The sequence below is a fragment of the Ursus arctos genome, unplaced genomic scaffold (assembly GCF_023065955.2).
Source record: "Ursus arctos isolate Adak ecotype North America unplaced genomic scaffold, UrsArc2.0 scaffold_24, whole genome shotgun sequence".
In the NCBI taxonomy this organism is placed as follows: Eukaryota; Metazoa; Chordata; class Mammalia; order Carnivora; family Ursidae; genus Ursus; species Ursus arctos.
In genome coordinates, this window is record NW_026622919.1 from 38705794 (window position 1) to 38722432 (window position 16639).

The window sequence follows — 16639 nt, forward strand, 5'->3', positions numbered from 1 at the left end:
TTGCCTTCCCTCAGGTCAGAAAAATTCTCATTCCATTCAGGACTGGCTCATCAGAATGTCTCGTCTTTGGTGCTTTCCCCTGATGGGTGATGTACAGATATGCACAGATACCCACAGCCCCCCTACCTCTTCTTTCACAGGTCATTTCAGAATGGTTATGTGCCCCCCCCCCCAAACCCCTAACACCCACTGCCTCGCTACTGTAACATTTATAAGCTCCAGCAATGTGGGACATTACTCATTTTTTGGTCAAATGTAAAAGAGAAAGACATACGAACGGCAAGAAGCAACAGACCCCTGACGTGCTAAGTACGGCTAAGTTACTACATTATGCCACAGGACCACAAACCTTCCAAGTGACGTTTCTTCACATGACTGCCTCACTTCATTAAAATAGTGTGGCAAGCAGGGGCGCCTGGGTGGCTCAGTCAGTTAAGCGTCTGACTCTTGATTTCGGCTCAGGCCTTGAGTTTGAGCCCTGTGTTGGGCTCTGCACTCAGCAGGGAGTGTGCTTGAGATTCTCTCTCTGTTTCTCTGTCCACCCCCTGCCCCCAATAAATAAGTAAATCTTTAAAAAAATACACTGTAGCAAGCAGCCTTAGAACGGTCCATTTAAGAGAGAATGCAATTGGCGCAAAGTGAAAGATTTTCTTTCCCATCCTCGGGTCCCTATTTTCCTCATTTTCCCGTAGTGCTCTTACAGCTTGCATCTTCTGAGAGTAAACTGTCAAAGCCAGAAGCTATTCCTTTATTTGTTCACATATTTCCCCACATTAACTGGTCTCTAAAGTGAATGTGAAATGAAGAAAATAACTGTGTGACTCTGTAGGTCACAGAGGAGAAACCAGGGAGCATTCCCCCGTCAAACCCGCCCCACCTGCACTCGCTGATGGTACAGGAAGGCTGCTGCCAGGCTGAGCGGGGCGCGGGGCAAGAGCAGGTGAGGCACGGCGGCTGCCGGCCTTCTTGTCAATCGGACACTTGAGCTTCAAATGAAAAGATTAAGACAGAAAAGTCTACGTACATTAACAGCACTTTTATGTCTTGGCAAACTACCTTCCTTCCTCAGTTTCTCACAAACACAGCAATCTATCAAATGTATCCATCTGTATCTGAACAGGGAAGAACTTGGAAGGAAAGACTTGACTATCACTGGAAGCTGTGTAACAGACAGGTGTAAGCAGGAGACTCCGAGAAAAAAGAAAATGAGGAGTCACCTAATTTTTGCTTAATCTTCCCTTTCCTCAAATTTAGAATGGAAATGGGAAGTAGGGGGACAGGGAAGTATCCAGCTAAATACGGCACAGATTACTTTACAAGTGTACAGCTCGTAAGTTATGCTGTTTCCAGCTGCTCGGGGAGTGTGATCTTTAGACGTCCATCAGAACAGCAAAAAAGGAAAAAAAATCCAAGTTAGAGAAGCGGATAAACACGTATGTCACAGCAGAAACCACACGAGCTAGGCGTATGTGGGAGAAAACCTCTGGCCTTCTCGACAAATAGATTTGCCCACAACTTTAAAATAGACTTCTTCTTCTATATACAAATCATACTTGTCTTCTCTCCTAATGAGTATCATCTGCTTGAACAAAAAATAATTTTCAAGGTAAGAAAGACAGAAACCAGAGGATTCCATTCACACCTGTACAGAAATTTCTATTTACTTCGTAAGACAAAAAACTCAAGATCACGGTACACAGCAGTTATTTATTTAAATACTCGAAAAGGTTGATGATGGAAAAAAATAGGTTTATCATGAGAGTTTATGTTCATTAGATTTATTTTACCATTTAAAAAAGTGCTGCCTCCGGGTTGTCCTAGCCAGATAGAGAACACTTTATGACACATGCAGCCACCGTGAGACACTGTAATAGACACGGCCGTTATGGAATGATGTACACTGGGGGAGGAAGTGCAATAGTAGTAATGGTGACTGTTTATTTAAACTAAAAACATTGATAATATACAAATCTTTTTTTCTCATTTGATTGAAAGGGCTATAAAATTCCACATACAGACAAAGGAAGCAACATAATCATTATACAGGTAACGTCCCAGCTAACTGCCTTTACCTCACTCCTTCCTTTAAAGAAGCACTTCACTCAGCTATGCAACTTTCTAGACTGCACGGCGGCTTCGAGGCTGGCCTACCACGAGTGACTGAAAGACAGGTGTGAGCTGACCACGACTCATCTCTTTTTAAAAATGGAGAGAAAATGGCAAATTGTGCCTCATGTTCTTTAAAGAACCCAAAGGATCGTTCTGAGTAAAATGTGAAATAAATAAGTGATCCATGAGTAAATACAATCTCTGAGCTGACTTAGACCTAGGAGAGTGAGCCAACCGAACACTAACAATACCACATAGAAACATCTAGAAACATCATTTCTAGAATTCAGTTTGGGAGACCATATCTTGCCTGAATATGTACATTATTTACAAAATATTCCCTTTTGGCCTCTGAAATTTAGCCATTTTAGTTTGGCTGTTAAGCTCTTTCTTTCCATATGCTAGCCAATACTGCAGTTATAACTATCATTAAAATACTCTTATGCATGAATTACAAATATTAATAAAGTAACTCTGCATGTATAAATATCTCAATATTTCTAGCAGAATTTAAAGCATACATAAATACATAAAAGTATTTGTTTTTGGTAGGGCCGGTATTTTTTTTTTTTAATCATCGCTGTTTCAACAATGCTTTGTACATAGCAAAACCCAAAACTGCAAAAACAGTAGCACCAAAACTTGCTCGAAGCCAAAACGTAGAACTCTTGAGGTCAGCTTGTGTCACGTGCCTGTAGTCAGAAAATATAATTAATGTTCAAAACATGATTAGTATGAAAATACCAATTACATAGTAACAGTCTACTTTTAGGGAAGTATTAGCACACTTGTCAGGCTAATTGCATACAGTAATGCTTACCAAAAACATTTATCAATATAGCCACATGTACATTGCTCAGACAATCATTATCTTTAGACATCATGCAGACATTAATAAAGACAAATGTCTTTATAATTAGCTACTACTTGGGAGGAATCAACATCTAAAATTTTAGACATTTTCTTCACATGGGAAATGGAGAACGTAGACAAATCAACCTACCACTTTTTAATCCCACCACGGTCCTTCAAAATGAAAGCTACAACTGAGATCTCACAATTTTGAGAGTCAATTTCATGGAACTTAATATGCGATCTCCTGTGCCCAGGAGTCAAAAGCTATCGTGTAAGCAGTTAAGCGACAAGTGACCATACTTTTCTAAGAGCAATGCTTAAAGTCAACTTTGGAAACACTGAGCCCCATGAAAATTTACCAAAAAAATCCCAAAGGGGATGGGGAAGATTTACCAGTTTGCATTAATTGGGTTACTGCTGGTTAAAGAAAGAAAATTAAAAACAAAACAAAACAAAAAACCAACCCTGATATTAGTCAGACAGGCAGTGACAATGGTACCAACTAAAGGACATCATGTAACATGGTGGACTGAATGGTAAATGACATAAAAGAAGCCATAGTATGCACGACAGGAACAGGGACAGCCTGAACCACAAACTGAGTTTGTGAGCATGCTCAGTTAATGACACTGCTAAGCCCCTCAAGGGTCTCAAGTATGACAGCTTACCAGAAAGAGGACAACACTGGAAAGCAAAAGCTGGACTATTTTATTCAAGTGTCACTGGAGTTTTAGTTGAATGAGCACAATTGAGGAGATGTAGAAAACTTACAGAATTAAGAGCTTAGAGAGACTGTCTAGGTCAGGAAATTATTTTACAACTAAGAAACAAACAGATTTGAAGCCAAAGTCAGACATCATTAAAGGACCAAGACACTGACATATGCAAAAGAGTTAAGAGCCAAGAACATCAATGGTACAGAACGACTTTGCCTCAGTGATAGAGTGACGATCAGATTAGCTATCACAAAACGCGACCTGCCCATCCTAGAAACAAGTCTATAACACAAGCCAGAGTGCTCCATGCTTATCACCATGGCAAAACAACACACAGCACGCCAATTTCTTATTCTCCCCAGTTCCTAAAAAAAAAGAAAAGAAAAGAAAGGAAAAAAAAAAAGAAAAAAATCACTCCTGACATATTATTTTACAAAGCAAAGTGATAACACAGGTTCATTCCACCTTGTGAGTTAGTTCCTCCAACAGGCAATGTTTTATTTATTTATTTCAAGTTAGGGAAGAAAATTCGTAGGTTTCAAGTTTTTCCACTTGGAAAAACTCCAACAAGGCCAACCCACTGGTTGTGGGAAATGTTACCTGGCTTCAAGAAAAAGTGGACCATGGGATGACTGCATGAAGATGGAATCTTCTACAGAGCTGACGGCGTGCACCTGGTGAGTAATACTGCCTTCGTCGTCTGCTAACAGCATGGCACCCCACTCAGCTACCCGGGCTCTTAACCTTTTATACACACGCACACAGTTTGCAGTTCACGGCAGAGCTCACAAAAGAAGGGGACTGAAAATAACATCTCTCAATTAAACATCCCACACATAAAAATTGAGTTGCCACCCTAATACGATCCAGCTCATGCTCTCTATATTTAAAATAAATGTATTCTGTCACAAATTGCCAAACTTCCAAAAAAAAGAGCTATGGGTACTTTTTAAAAACACTCACATACCCGGCAAGAAAACCTGAGGCTGTTACATACACTCTCTATATATCCCTTCCAGGCTGGTCCTGGTAGACCTGAAACACTAAGAGAGGCCCTGGAAACCGTCCCTAAGCAGTTCCTGACGGTAATTGGTGACCGTAAGTATTCATTCAAAATGAGGCTAACGACCATGAGTCACGAAACGTACTGATGCTTCTAACTACAGACTACCCACAACTGCAAACGTACATCTGTAACAAATTGAGTCCAACACCCCAAACTCATGGACTATCAGAGACCTAAGTCTGTGGCTCCAAATCAATAGAGATGCCTAGAATTTAAAGTGAGACCACAGGCTAAAAGGGCGGGAGAGCTTCTGCTTCCGCTTTGGTCTCTGATTTTTATGCATCTTCACTGATGGAGGATTTTTAGAAGACTTTTTTTAATGTTTATTTTTTAATTTGGGGAAGAAAAGAGCTAGGATTAAAGCTAGCTGTCATCACATTAAAATCGGTCAAAATGATTTCTCATAAATATTTTTCAAGTATGGAATCTGTTTTACACAGTTCCCTTTGTTGTATTTTAAGCAAGTGTTACCATTCACGGAATAATATATTCTGACTTTATTGCTTAGTTGGCTTTTGCATTTCAAGACAGTAATGACTGGTTCCCACCCCCCCCACCCCCCACCCCGCTATAGGATAGCCCTCCACAGGCAGCACAGCAGTTTACATTTCCGTATGAGAAGCAATCCAGATACATGGTCAAGATATGGCCAGTTTAAAACTTCAGGCAACTATTAACTCATAAGAAATACTTCAATGACTCCATCAACCTTATAGTGGTTATTTAAGACACCTGTGGACCTGGAAAGCTACTTAGAGACCAATTTTATGCCATTTGCATGTGCCTTTGAAAGCTGCACTAAGCAGACTCTCTCGGTACGAGAAAGCATTTATAACGGATGGCACACTTGTCGTTGCTTAGCTGACTGACAGCACCTGAAGAGAGAACAGTGGATGATCTTAATTAGATTCCGTAAGTATGAGAACCGAGCCATGTTTGTCGTTTCAGGTCTCAAGGCGAAGCAGAGTAATAGTTTCATAAAGCTGCTTCCTAGCTCATTTCTACACTCAAGCAAAAACAATTCTTCCACAATTCCAAAGTACAATTCTTTCAAAATGACTCACATAAAATATCATTTTAGAATAAATTATCTTATGGCATACTTTTTTTTTTAGTTTATTATTATTTTTTACTGTCAAAAATGTAATATATGGTCATTATAAGATACGAGGAAAATAAAAGTCGGAAGAAAAAAAAAATCACCTAGAGTCCCATCACCTAAGGCAACGAATTAAAACTTAGGGTATTTCCTTTTAGACTTTTTCTTTTCTTTTTTTTTTTAATTTAATTTTATTTATTTATGTGACAGAGAGACAGCCAGCGAGAGAGGGAACACAACAGGGGAGTGGGAGAGGAAGAAGCAGGCTCATAGCGGAGAAGCCCGATGTGGGGCTCAATCCCGGAACGCCGGGATCACGCCCTGAGCCGAAGACAGACACTTAACGACTGCGCTACCCAGGCGCCCCATAGACTTTTTCTATGTGTTTCTTACATAGCTGCAAACACAATGTGTATAATTTATATAATTTTATATCCTTTTGAAAATTTACTATTATGTAAGGACTTTTTCATAAATTACAGAAACATCATTTTAAACAGCTGTATTATACCCGGTTCCCCTATGGGTGGCTGCCTCCAGTTACTGGTGACTATAACTAAAAGGATGAATATCCTTCTACGTAAGATTTTTCTCCGTATTTAGTATTAAGAGACTTCCCAAAAATGAATATTACAAGGTCAAAAATGTGTGTGCATGTATGTGTATAAAGATTGTTTTTAAAAAATCTACTGAGGGACGCCTAGGTGGCTCAGTCGGTTGGGTGTTTGCCTTTGGCTCAGGTCACGATCCCAAGGGTCCTGGGATCGAGTCTCACATTGGGCTCCCTGCTCAGCGGGGAGTCTGCTTCTCCCTCTGCCCCTCCTCCTGCTTGTGCGTGTGGGCTCGCTCTCTCTGTCAAATAAATAAATAAAATCTTTTTAAAAAATTAAATAAAAAAATAAAAAATCTATTGATATACCAGAATCACATTTTCCTTCTCTATGTGCAATAATTTAGTTCAGCAGTATCTCTTTTTAGAACACAAGAAATAATGACTAAATGCTGGAATATAATCCTTAATTAATCATCTGAAGCTTGTCAGAGCTTCTAAGTTCTTAGGTGGAAAATTCTTCCATTTTGGATGCTGCCTTTCTGCTTAGAAGTGCTGAGGGCCCATATGTCAATCAGATGACAAGCACTTTTTTTCTTTTTCTTTTCTTTTTCTTTTTTAAAGTAGGCTCCACGCTTCAACTCAACCTGGTGATGAGGAGTTGCATGCTCTGCTGACTGAGCCAGCCACGTACCCCTACACTGCTACTTAATAAGACAGCAAGGAGGAGAGGTTTCAAACTTCAGGCAATAAAAGCTTAAATTAAGAAGTGTCTGTGTGAACAACGCATATAACAGAGTGACCACATTCCTACGTACCTTTGCACAGAATGCCTTAAAGAAGGCATACGAGATACTTTTGATTCACTCTGCAATTTATGACGTGTATAAGAACATGAGTAAAATCTTACTGGTTGAACGTATTTGACCAGTAACAAAAGGAATTGTATCAGTTGCAATATTTAGAAACAAAATAATCAAATTCTAAAGGGCTCAATGGAATTAAACCAAATAAGGTATTTTTAATACTATCTTTTATAACGTGTCCCAGGACTTTATATCTGGGGTGTAAAAACTATACTGCAGAGACCTAAAAGTCTGCAAAAATTAGAATTTAAGGAAAGGGGAGAATCCAGAAAGGTCCAGATGTCAGTTGCAGGCTCTTATGAGGAGGAAAGAAAAGTTCAGTGGAGCAAACTCAAGAGCAGCAGTGCTGAGACGGCGGGAAGAGCAGTCCCACCCCGGAGCTTTCACCAGCCGTCCCATGCAACTGTGCAGAAAAAGCGTGAATTTCCTAGATTGCATTCTTCTCATCTTACCACCCGATCCTTCCCAAACCCAAAGCAGTGGTGCACAGATGCAGGAATATGAGTGTTCTTCTAATTTTAGAATTCTATCCACATACATATTTCAAGTAGGAATTTTTAAGTTAATACTTCGGAACCGCCTATGTAACTGTAATGCATGGAATCTAGTTACTAGGGCTCATAGATAGCACACACAGCTTTTTCCTAATTGCAATTACATAGCTCAAGTTGAAAACTGTACCAAGGTCACCAAAACTATAGTTAAGTATTCTGTTTTTAAATCTTTCACTTGCTTTTTGAAGTCTTGTGGGCCTCCCTGCTTTTACTCCTCTCAATGTTTTCTTGGTGCTTAGTTTTTGCCTGGTGAAGTATCTTTTCTAATAATAATGCAATTACTCTTAATAATAATTTTAATAATGACAATTCTTCTAATTGAACTGGTAGGTATGAAATCTTTTAATAAGGCATTTCTCAAAATAGCTTAAGAAGTCAAAATATACTATTCAACACAATGAGTTGCAACACACATCATAAGCAAGCTGTTAACTGAGCATGCGTGGATAGTAACATACTCTGAAAAAGGACATAAGTGTGCATCAATGTCAAGAAATGCTTCACCAAGCATAAGAACCGAAATGTATAGATGATCCTAGATACATGGGAAACACAGAGTATCTATATGTTACCTACTGATACTTAGAGATCAAACAAGCAAACTCCACCTTGTGGTGTCCTTTAATATTCTAACCAAATGGCAAAAAAATTAAAACGCATAAGCAAACAGCAGCTTACTTAACGAGAATCTATAACATAAGCTCCTGTATAATTTTAAACATAAGACTATGTATACTAATTTAAGGAAAAGTCTTGTAAGGACCTTGATACAAGACAACATAGAAGCTTCATATGAAACTAAAACACAGGACAGACTGTGTTGGATACAATAGTTTACATTAACATAATATCCTAAGAACTCTTACATCCCCAGAAGAATCTCTAGAACATTAAGATCTCAAGGTACCTATCCTCTTCATAAGGCAATCCTATGAAAAGGCAGTTCATTTCACTGTGACAGTAATAAAATCCTTTCTTCAAAAAAGGGGCTCCTATAAGTACCATGGTTTTAAAGTACATGAAGGAGCAACTTCGGTGATTATTTAAGCAATATGGGCAAATATTATTAATAAATGGCTTAAAATAAATGCCACATACACCCAATTTTAAAAATGCATTAAAAAAATAGGGCAAAGAATTCAATGGGTCCAATGACCGTCCATCACCCCTTTGGGTCGCTGTAAATACGGTGAACTACGCACTTGGTTGCTAAAGTCAAATGCTGCTACTGAACTTAAGAACTAACATGAACAAATAATTTATATGGCTGATGCAAATAATAAAATGGGATGAAAGAAATCCTAAAACCAAAATACGTATCAAAGAAAATCACACCAAAATAACAAATCATAAAATAAACAATTTCAATTAAATTATAGGTTAGGAGAAGTGGGAGGATTACACACAGAAATTAGCTGGGATAGGGACTGAGAGAAGTTAAAAAAAATGACAAAGTGACACAGACATACAAATTAAAATGAACACCTAAAGGAAAGGACAAATTAAAGTCCACGGCACACTACAGTATAGTAACATCGTCATGCAAAGTAGGAGTCTTCTGAAGTCAGAATAATAAATACTTGATAACTAAAACCCTGGGTAGTTCAAACCAACAATCCAGCTCACTCCTACGTAATCATTTTAACACCTTCAGATCGAAAAGGTAATTAAAAATTAAAACATCATCAGAAGGTTTATTTTCCCAGTACCATAATTTACACTATTTGAAATGAAAGCATTGCCAAAGATTAAAATCATCTGACCAGATATTAATCATCTTCTAAATGTTTTTAAATTCAAATAATTCCGGTTATTCATAAACTGTTCTAAAGAAAAACATAAAGCTATCCAGATCACAAGGGTAAGACCGTAATTACTAAAGAACAGAGTTACATGTCAGATACATAGTTTAACATTTTTTTTTCACATCTTGAAACACATACATATTCAATTACATTAAAAAGAAAAAAAATGTTTTATTACTCTCTACTTAAAATACGTAGTGTCCGTAAACAAACTCAAAAAAAAGGGGACAATATTTACTGGTCAAAGACAGCTAGCTAGGGAAAAAACTGGTAATTTCAGAAATGAATCTGTGGGATTGTGCCTAATATGCCTAAATATAAATTATCGGGCTTAAATCCTCTCTTGATCAGGTTGTAGCACTTCCTTTTGTAGCCTAAGGGACTAAGGTTACTGAAAACATAATCAAAGTTTAAGGAAAATTTTTCTAATAACATAGTATTTAGAAAGGCACTTAAAGGCAGGTCCATATCTTCTTCATCTTCATATTCTGCCCCAGCTCACAGCAGGATCCTATCTAAAGCAGGTACTTAAGTATGTGAGCGACTAAATCACAGGAGCAGAGGGAGGTAAAGGGAGAATGTGGCCTCAAACAGGTACTATCTCTGGAAGTGATTTATTTCCACAACCAACATGTTTACAAGTGCACTAAGCCAAGGCATTAAATTTGAGACCAACATGTACGTACCAATACCCGTCTATTAATTTCTTTGCAGACATTTAATGAAACTTTTTGCTTAAATAAAAATTTTAAAACTACTTTTTTACACTTCGAAGTCAAACACGAGACGTGGCAGGTTTCTAAAACCAGAGACTTAAAAGCTTAGTGTGGAGTGAGACTCCTCCCTACTGAATTACAGTGAAAAATACCTAAATGTCTTTTACCCGATTAATCAATCCTTTTTCTGCTTTATAACATTAAGATACATCTAGCATGGCAAACCAATAGTGGCCAACCACCAAAGGTTACCACAACCTGAGAGATAGGAAAGAAAGGAGACGACCCCATTACCCCACAAGTTTTTCAGATTCTTCATGAAAAAGGAAGTAGAATTTGGTTGGTGGGAAGGGGAAAGAGACATTTCACTCCTTGGGTGTATGTATTTTTTTTTTTTTTTTTTTTGCCTGCAGTTTCACAACTCTAGGCCATATCTTTAGCCTGAGGTTGCAAGCTGGTGGCCTGTCAACATGTTTTGTTCTGATCAGTACTTTTAAAGATTTACATTTACTTGCCACTTTGTGAATAGCAGGAAATTTCACATAAAAATCCTGATGTCTAGTGTCTCCTAGAATCAGAAGACCTGGCAACAGCCAGCCTGGGCAACAACAAATGGCCAGAGCTGAGTCGTGGCTGCCTCTTTTAGACAGGGCCTGGCATGGTCCCTACGTCTCTCACTTCTCATACTTGGCCACCTTCGTGCATTGACATTACCCATCCAGACCCTGTAGGTAGTTAAGTGCTGGGGCTCCACCCCCATCTACCTTATCTACATCCTTCTGTAAACTAGGGGAAACTTCAGTACAGGACTCTTGTTTCCACCGTACTTCTATAAAATTTTGAAACACTACGAGGAATCAGGAAGGAGTTCTTTGAAAGGTATGTTGGTTTCCCTCCTTATCTTTTTCATTCATTCCATTCTTGATTACTAGACGTATGCTGACATTACCATTCAATCAGTTCTAGTTTATAAATAGATATGACAAAATGTACTGATTTCTCTTCAAAGATCGTTGTACAGAGTACTTAACTACGAGCAAACTCATCCATTAATACACACCCTTTTCCATTTGGAAGCTGACTAAACCGACCTGAGAATAAAATTGTCACTAAAGATGCAGACAATGAATCAATCTGCAAGTATGGACACTCAAGATCTTACAGAGTAAGTAAAACAGATGGTTTTTATGATTAGCAATTATTAGGAGCCAAGGTGGGTTCACCGAGAATAAGACACCAAATAGACGTCACTTCCTATTTAGATAAAATTACTACATTGGTAGATCTCAGAAATGTGTTAGAAATTACATATTGATTTCAAAAAAACCCTCCATGAAATCTCTTGTAAGATAATATGATAAAACACGGACTGGATAATAAAATATTTTTAATTTACAGAATAATCTTTCCCCAAGAATTTTAAGCCTGTGTCATTGGGAAAAGAGTTCTCCGAGGGAATACTTCAGGGCTTGCTGGCTTTGGCTCCCTCTCTCTCTCCAATCTCTTGGTATTCGACATTATTTTTTATTAATAACTTGAACGATAAAGAAGACATATCTACCAAGTTTGCAAATAACACAATGCCAAGAGAGATATATCATGGGACAAATGACAGAAATAATGTTTGAAATGACTGAGCTAGAACAAATGGATCAAAAAGAAGAATATGACATTTAATAGAGATACACAGGTATCTGTGTTTAGATTCAAAGAGTCAACTAAAAATGTCAAGTACACAACTGGGGGGGGACACACTGCCTGAACAGTACCTCATATGAAAAAAAATCTGATTCAAATATGAACCCCAAGATTCATATACATCAACAGTGGGATGGGGCTGCTAAAAACGTTACTTCATGCAGCAGACAGGTGCCGTCCTGACTGTGGAACAGGACTACCCGCTGTTCGGGAACTCGTCCCGTCACACCTGGAGCACTGCTCTCCATTCTCAGTGGTACCTCTTTTAAGAGGAGCTCTGAAAACCTAAAGGGCTTTCAGACGAGGACAACCACGACTGATGAAGTCACTAAACCATCTAATTTAAGAAAAGGCTGAAAGAAATGGGGATGTTCTACCTGGAGAAGAGAAAATTAGGGGAGACATGATGGCCGTCTTCAAATGTCTGAAGGATTGCTAGGTTGAAGAGGGAGTAGAATAGTCGTATGTTGTTCTAAAGGGCAGAACTAAAACTAAAGGAGAGAAAGTTATAGGGAAATCATTTTAGTTAAAAAATAAAAATAAAGAGCAAAGGCAAAAGCAAAAACCCTCTCCAATGAGGAAAGCCATCAGCAGATAAACAGTACTCTCCACAGGAAGTAAGGCATTCTAATGGGAGGTTAGGCCAGATGAGTTCTGGAATCTCTTCCCACTCTACCATTTCCAACACCGGAGCTCCTGAATGTTGCCTGGTTTGAACTAGCCTTGCACTTTCTCAGACGGTCGTCATGAGAGAATCTGTGTTACTACTTTATAAGATGCCTTTCAGAGGACAGAGGCAGAACTTTACCACCAAATTAGTGTGGCGGTCCCTTCAAAGCAGTCACCTGAGATGGCCGCATTCTTATTCCAGAGCTGCTAGTGCTCCAAACATCACCGCAACTCTTTTAGAATGCCTTCAAAATCAGTTTCTGACCCACATTAAATATAGTCTCACTGTTTCACGGCCACATCTACTATTTTTGCTGGTGGACACAAACTATCGTACAGCCAGAGCTTAGCCTTCAGCGAGAGTCCAACAGTAAGACAAAGAATGGACCCATTTCCAACCAAAATCTATTTAGCTGGATCATCTGTCTTAATCAAGCCCAGCTCCCAATGACAGCTGAATGTCAATTTCAAAACACTCATTCATTTTTAGACACAAAATTTGCAGTAGATACAAATTAATAGTACATAGGCTCTTAAATGTTCACAAAATGTGAATCTGAACAATGGAAGCATGACCAGAATAAGAATATAACCTTCCAAGTTCTGTGCTTTGAGGGAATGTAGATATCCTATTTGTTTGTTTGTTTGTTTTGCTTCCCTTTCTAAAAAGCATATTACTTTCTAGGCATACTTCATGTTTTGGGCTCATAAAGACCTCAAAAACTAGTACTACATACAGATCTTTTGTTCTTTCCCATATTCCTCTGAATCCTCAAAGTTGGCTATTATCCTCATTTCCAGAAGCCATGCTCTTTCAAATAAACATTCCAGGTACTTATAATACAGAAACTGTTCAAACCCAAGATACCGTTCGCATTAGTATGGTTTTAATTAAGTTATATTAGTTGAACGTGAGTCCAGTTTAACATTTGGGATCAATATGTCTTTTCGTTACCATGAAAGTTCTAATCTATTTCTACAACTCTCAGCCAAAAGATTTTAATCTCCCTACACATATTATCCTATCATATGAATGATTTAACTTTCTTCATGAAAAAAGAAATCCAAAATCTTATTTTATAGTCCCCTAAAAACATCGTCACCACGGTGAGAATTTTAGTGGAAGTTAGTTGGGCATCGGCTGGCTTGTGGTCTTTGTAGTGAGTATCTGTATAATAAATAGTTATCCGCTTTTTTTTTTCTTTTGTATTTTAACAGAATGCCTGGTACCCAGTAAATAAAGTTAAGAACCTGTTAAGAACTGCAGTGAAGATTTTGTTCTTTACAGATTGCAGCAAGTCTGAGTTGAGGAAGTTCTGACAGATGCAAAATGTACACCTGTTGCAGGTGCACATACAGCGTAACCGGGCATGGCTGCGAAAACACACAGAAGGACAGGAGTTGAGTTCTTACTTACAAATACGGCACAAGTTAGGGTGTGCCAACTTAAAAAAAAAAAAAAAGATTTAGGCATAAGCAACACTAAGGAAAAGGACAGTGTGGGGCATGCTAAAGTTGTGCAGAATTCCACATTTACCAAAAATACGATACGCAGCAATAGCTCCCTCCTCCCTCCCTAGAGAAAGCCTAAGGAAAATTAGCTAACACTCTTGGCTTTTTTGGAGGGGGGATGGAATTATTATTACAAGAGGTTTGGTGGAATAAGTATGCACAGCAATAGATGGCACCCTCATGTAAATTAATCAAAAGAAAAACTGAGTAAGCCATAGCACCCACCGAAAGGACAAAGTTTGCTAGCATTTAAATAAGCATTCCCTCCTCCTCCCTCAGCATACACACATGCCTGAAAACCAGGAAGGAGAAGAGTGACAAATACACAAAAGGGTCAAAAGACGAGTATATTCAACCCTGAGGAGATATGAACAACATCGTCTTTAATTCATCAAGCACCTTGGCTCCCAAAGGAAATCAAAGTGCTTCATAAATTTCCACTTGAACAAAATACAGGGTTGACTTCATCTGCTACTAAAACACAGCAGCTAAGTATGAAACTCTGGGTAAAGATGTAAAAATCAACAATGGGTCCAATTGGTATTAGATATGAAATTTAGGGAGGCTTTCTGACTCCTTTCTGGTTGAGTGGAGTTATCCTAGTTGGGACAGGCACATGGGGCAATCTATGTCACCTCCGTCCTAGCAACCAAAGTAGGGGGCCTCCAGGGACTGCCCAGTGGTCAGAGCCACTCAGACATACAAAGCCAGCACAGCACCCCGAAGAGGCGCTGGCGCAGAACCCACTCAGAAGAGCGCCACCTGATGACTCAATGCCAGCACTTCCTGTAACACCTGAACATTGTTTTTAAGGGCTTCTCAGTCAAAGGACTGGCCCAATCTGACTTGGCTTAGCTTGTGAGAGCTGATGAGACCACATCGCACGGTGGCATGGTTGTGGAGATTAGCCGCGTCCCAATAATGCCTAATTCCCAACATGAAGAAAAACGAGAATTAATTTTTAAACTCTCATAGACTCAAGACATTCCTTTTAAAAACTTGACTTGTGATGAGGAACATATCGATGCTACCAAGCCGCTGCCAGCTGTCATACTGGAATCCATCTGTTATTTTACCAATTCAGCCTGACTCTTCAACATACGCAGGCTCCACCCACCAAAAAGGAGAGATGCAAAGTATGCTTAGCAACAGGGAGATGCTTCATGAGAAGTAGTTTGGGGTTAACCATATAAGCAAGTGTCCCTGTATGTACATTTATCATATACACACACACATACACACACACGCACACACGCATTGCAGTAGAACGTTTTAAAGATGCAGATCTGAAAACACAGTTACAGTTATCTACAAGCTTAAAACAGCGCATTTACATAGTAAAAAAGAAAAAAAGAAAAAGAAAAAAAAAACACCACTGTAATATACAGTTAGGCGGTAAGCCTGACCAAGCAGTGCGTTTCTGCATAATTACTAAATGTTAATTACGGCAAGAAAGGAGATCTGGTCATCTATAAGAAAATGTCAACAAAATCCCACAGAAGCCATAAAGAAAAAGCAACTTACAAAGCAGTTTTTAGAAAGACCCAGATTTTTCTCAAATTCTCTATCCTATCAGTGTTGCCCATGTCTCGGCAGAGTCTGTCTCTGTAATGGTCCTCTCTGTAGATAACATACGTGAGAGTTTTAAAGCAAAGGCAAGACATAAATAAGGTTCTGTTTATCTTATAGTAATAGGAACGACTTGTCTTCCAATACAAATAGAATTTTAAAGGCTTGCTGCCTTTTTTTTTAAAGTATCAGTTAACAGAATAGCAGTGAAGTTAACTTTGATTTAGAGTCTGCACAAATTAACACCTTTCTGAAAGACTTCAGTTCGCAGCCATGTTTGATTATTACTGTACTTTATACTGCAGTTTTTATAAGAAGAAAAATAATTTAGAGACTAAATTAATAATAAAGAGATTAAGCTAAAGTCCTGAGAAACGCACTGCCTGAAAAACTATCTTGTTACGAAACAGAATTATACACACACAGTACTTGAGGAGAATGCCATTAAGAACCATGCAATTCTAAGGCAGTTAGTAAGCTATGAAAATGTCCACAGTTATGTGCTTATGCATATGCATGTATAGATATACAATAAATGTACATAAAATTCATGGTTCATAACACTTAATGTAAAACATTTATATAGCAGGAATTCCAATTACAATTACTTTTTACAGCACTTAAAAAAGACATTATATTCTCAAACATATCTATAATTTAAACATTAATTCATAAAATATTTTAGAATCCTCCACATACTCAAGGTCAATGAATCAACAGAAAAATATTAAAATGAACTTTTTGTTCATACGGAAATGTCTTAAAAGCATAAAGCAACATGATGCCAACCCCATTTGACTATTTTTTAAATGCTGGGTCGGGGGCTGAGTTTCGTTGTACTATCCTATTACGATA

At 38.4% G+C, this 16639-nt stretch overlaps 1 protein-coding gene across 9 annotated transcripts in view; it reads right to left on the reverse strand.

Moving 5' to 3' along the window:
* Positions 1–1915: 1915 nt before the first annotated feature.
* Positions 1916–16639, reverse strand: part of RHOT1 (ras homolog family member T1) — a 57904-nt gene continuing 43180 nt past the window's right edge. For 2 of the 9 annotated variants that reach the window (XM_044390705.3, XM_057317932.1), the window contains 3 exons: positions 13955–14077; positions 4281–4424; positions 1916–2801 (listed from right to left, as the gene is read on the reverse strand). In XM_044390705.3, the coding sequence (XP_044246640.1) occupies positions 2684–2801; positions 4281–4424; positions 13955–14077 (385 nt within the window). In that variant the 3' untranslated portion in view covers positions 1916–2683. Of the gene's footprint in view, positions 2802–4280; positions 4482–5332; positions 12526–13954; positions 14078–15739; positions 15836–16639 lie in introns of those variants that run through there. The other 7 variants (XM_026517642.4, XR_008961227.1, XM_026517645.4 and 4 more) reach the window with 7 other exon arrangements.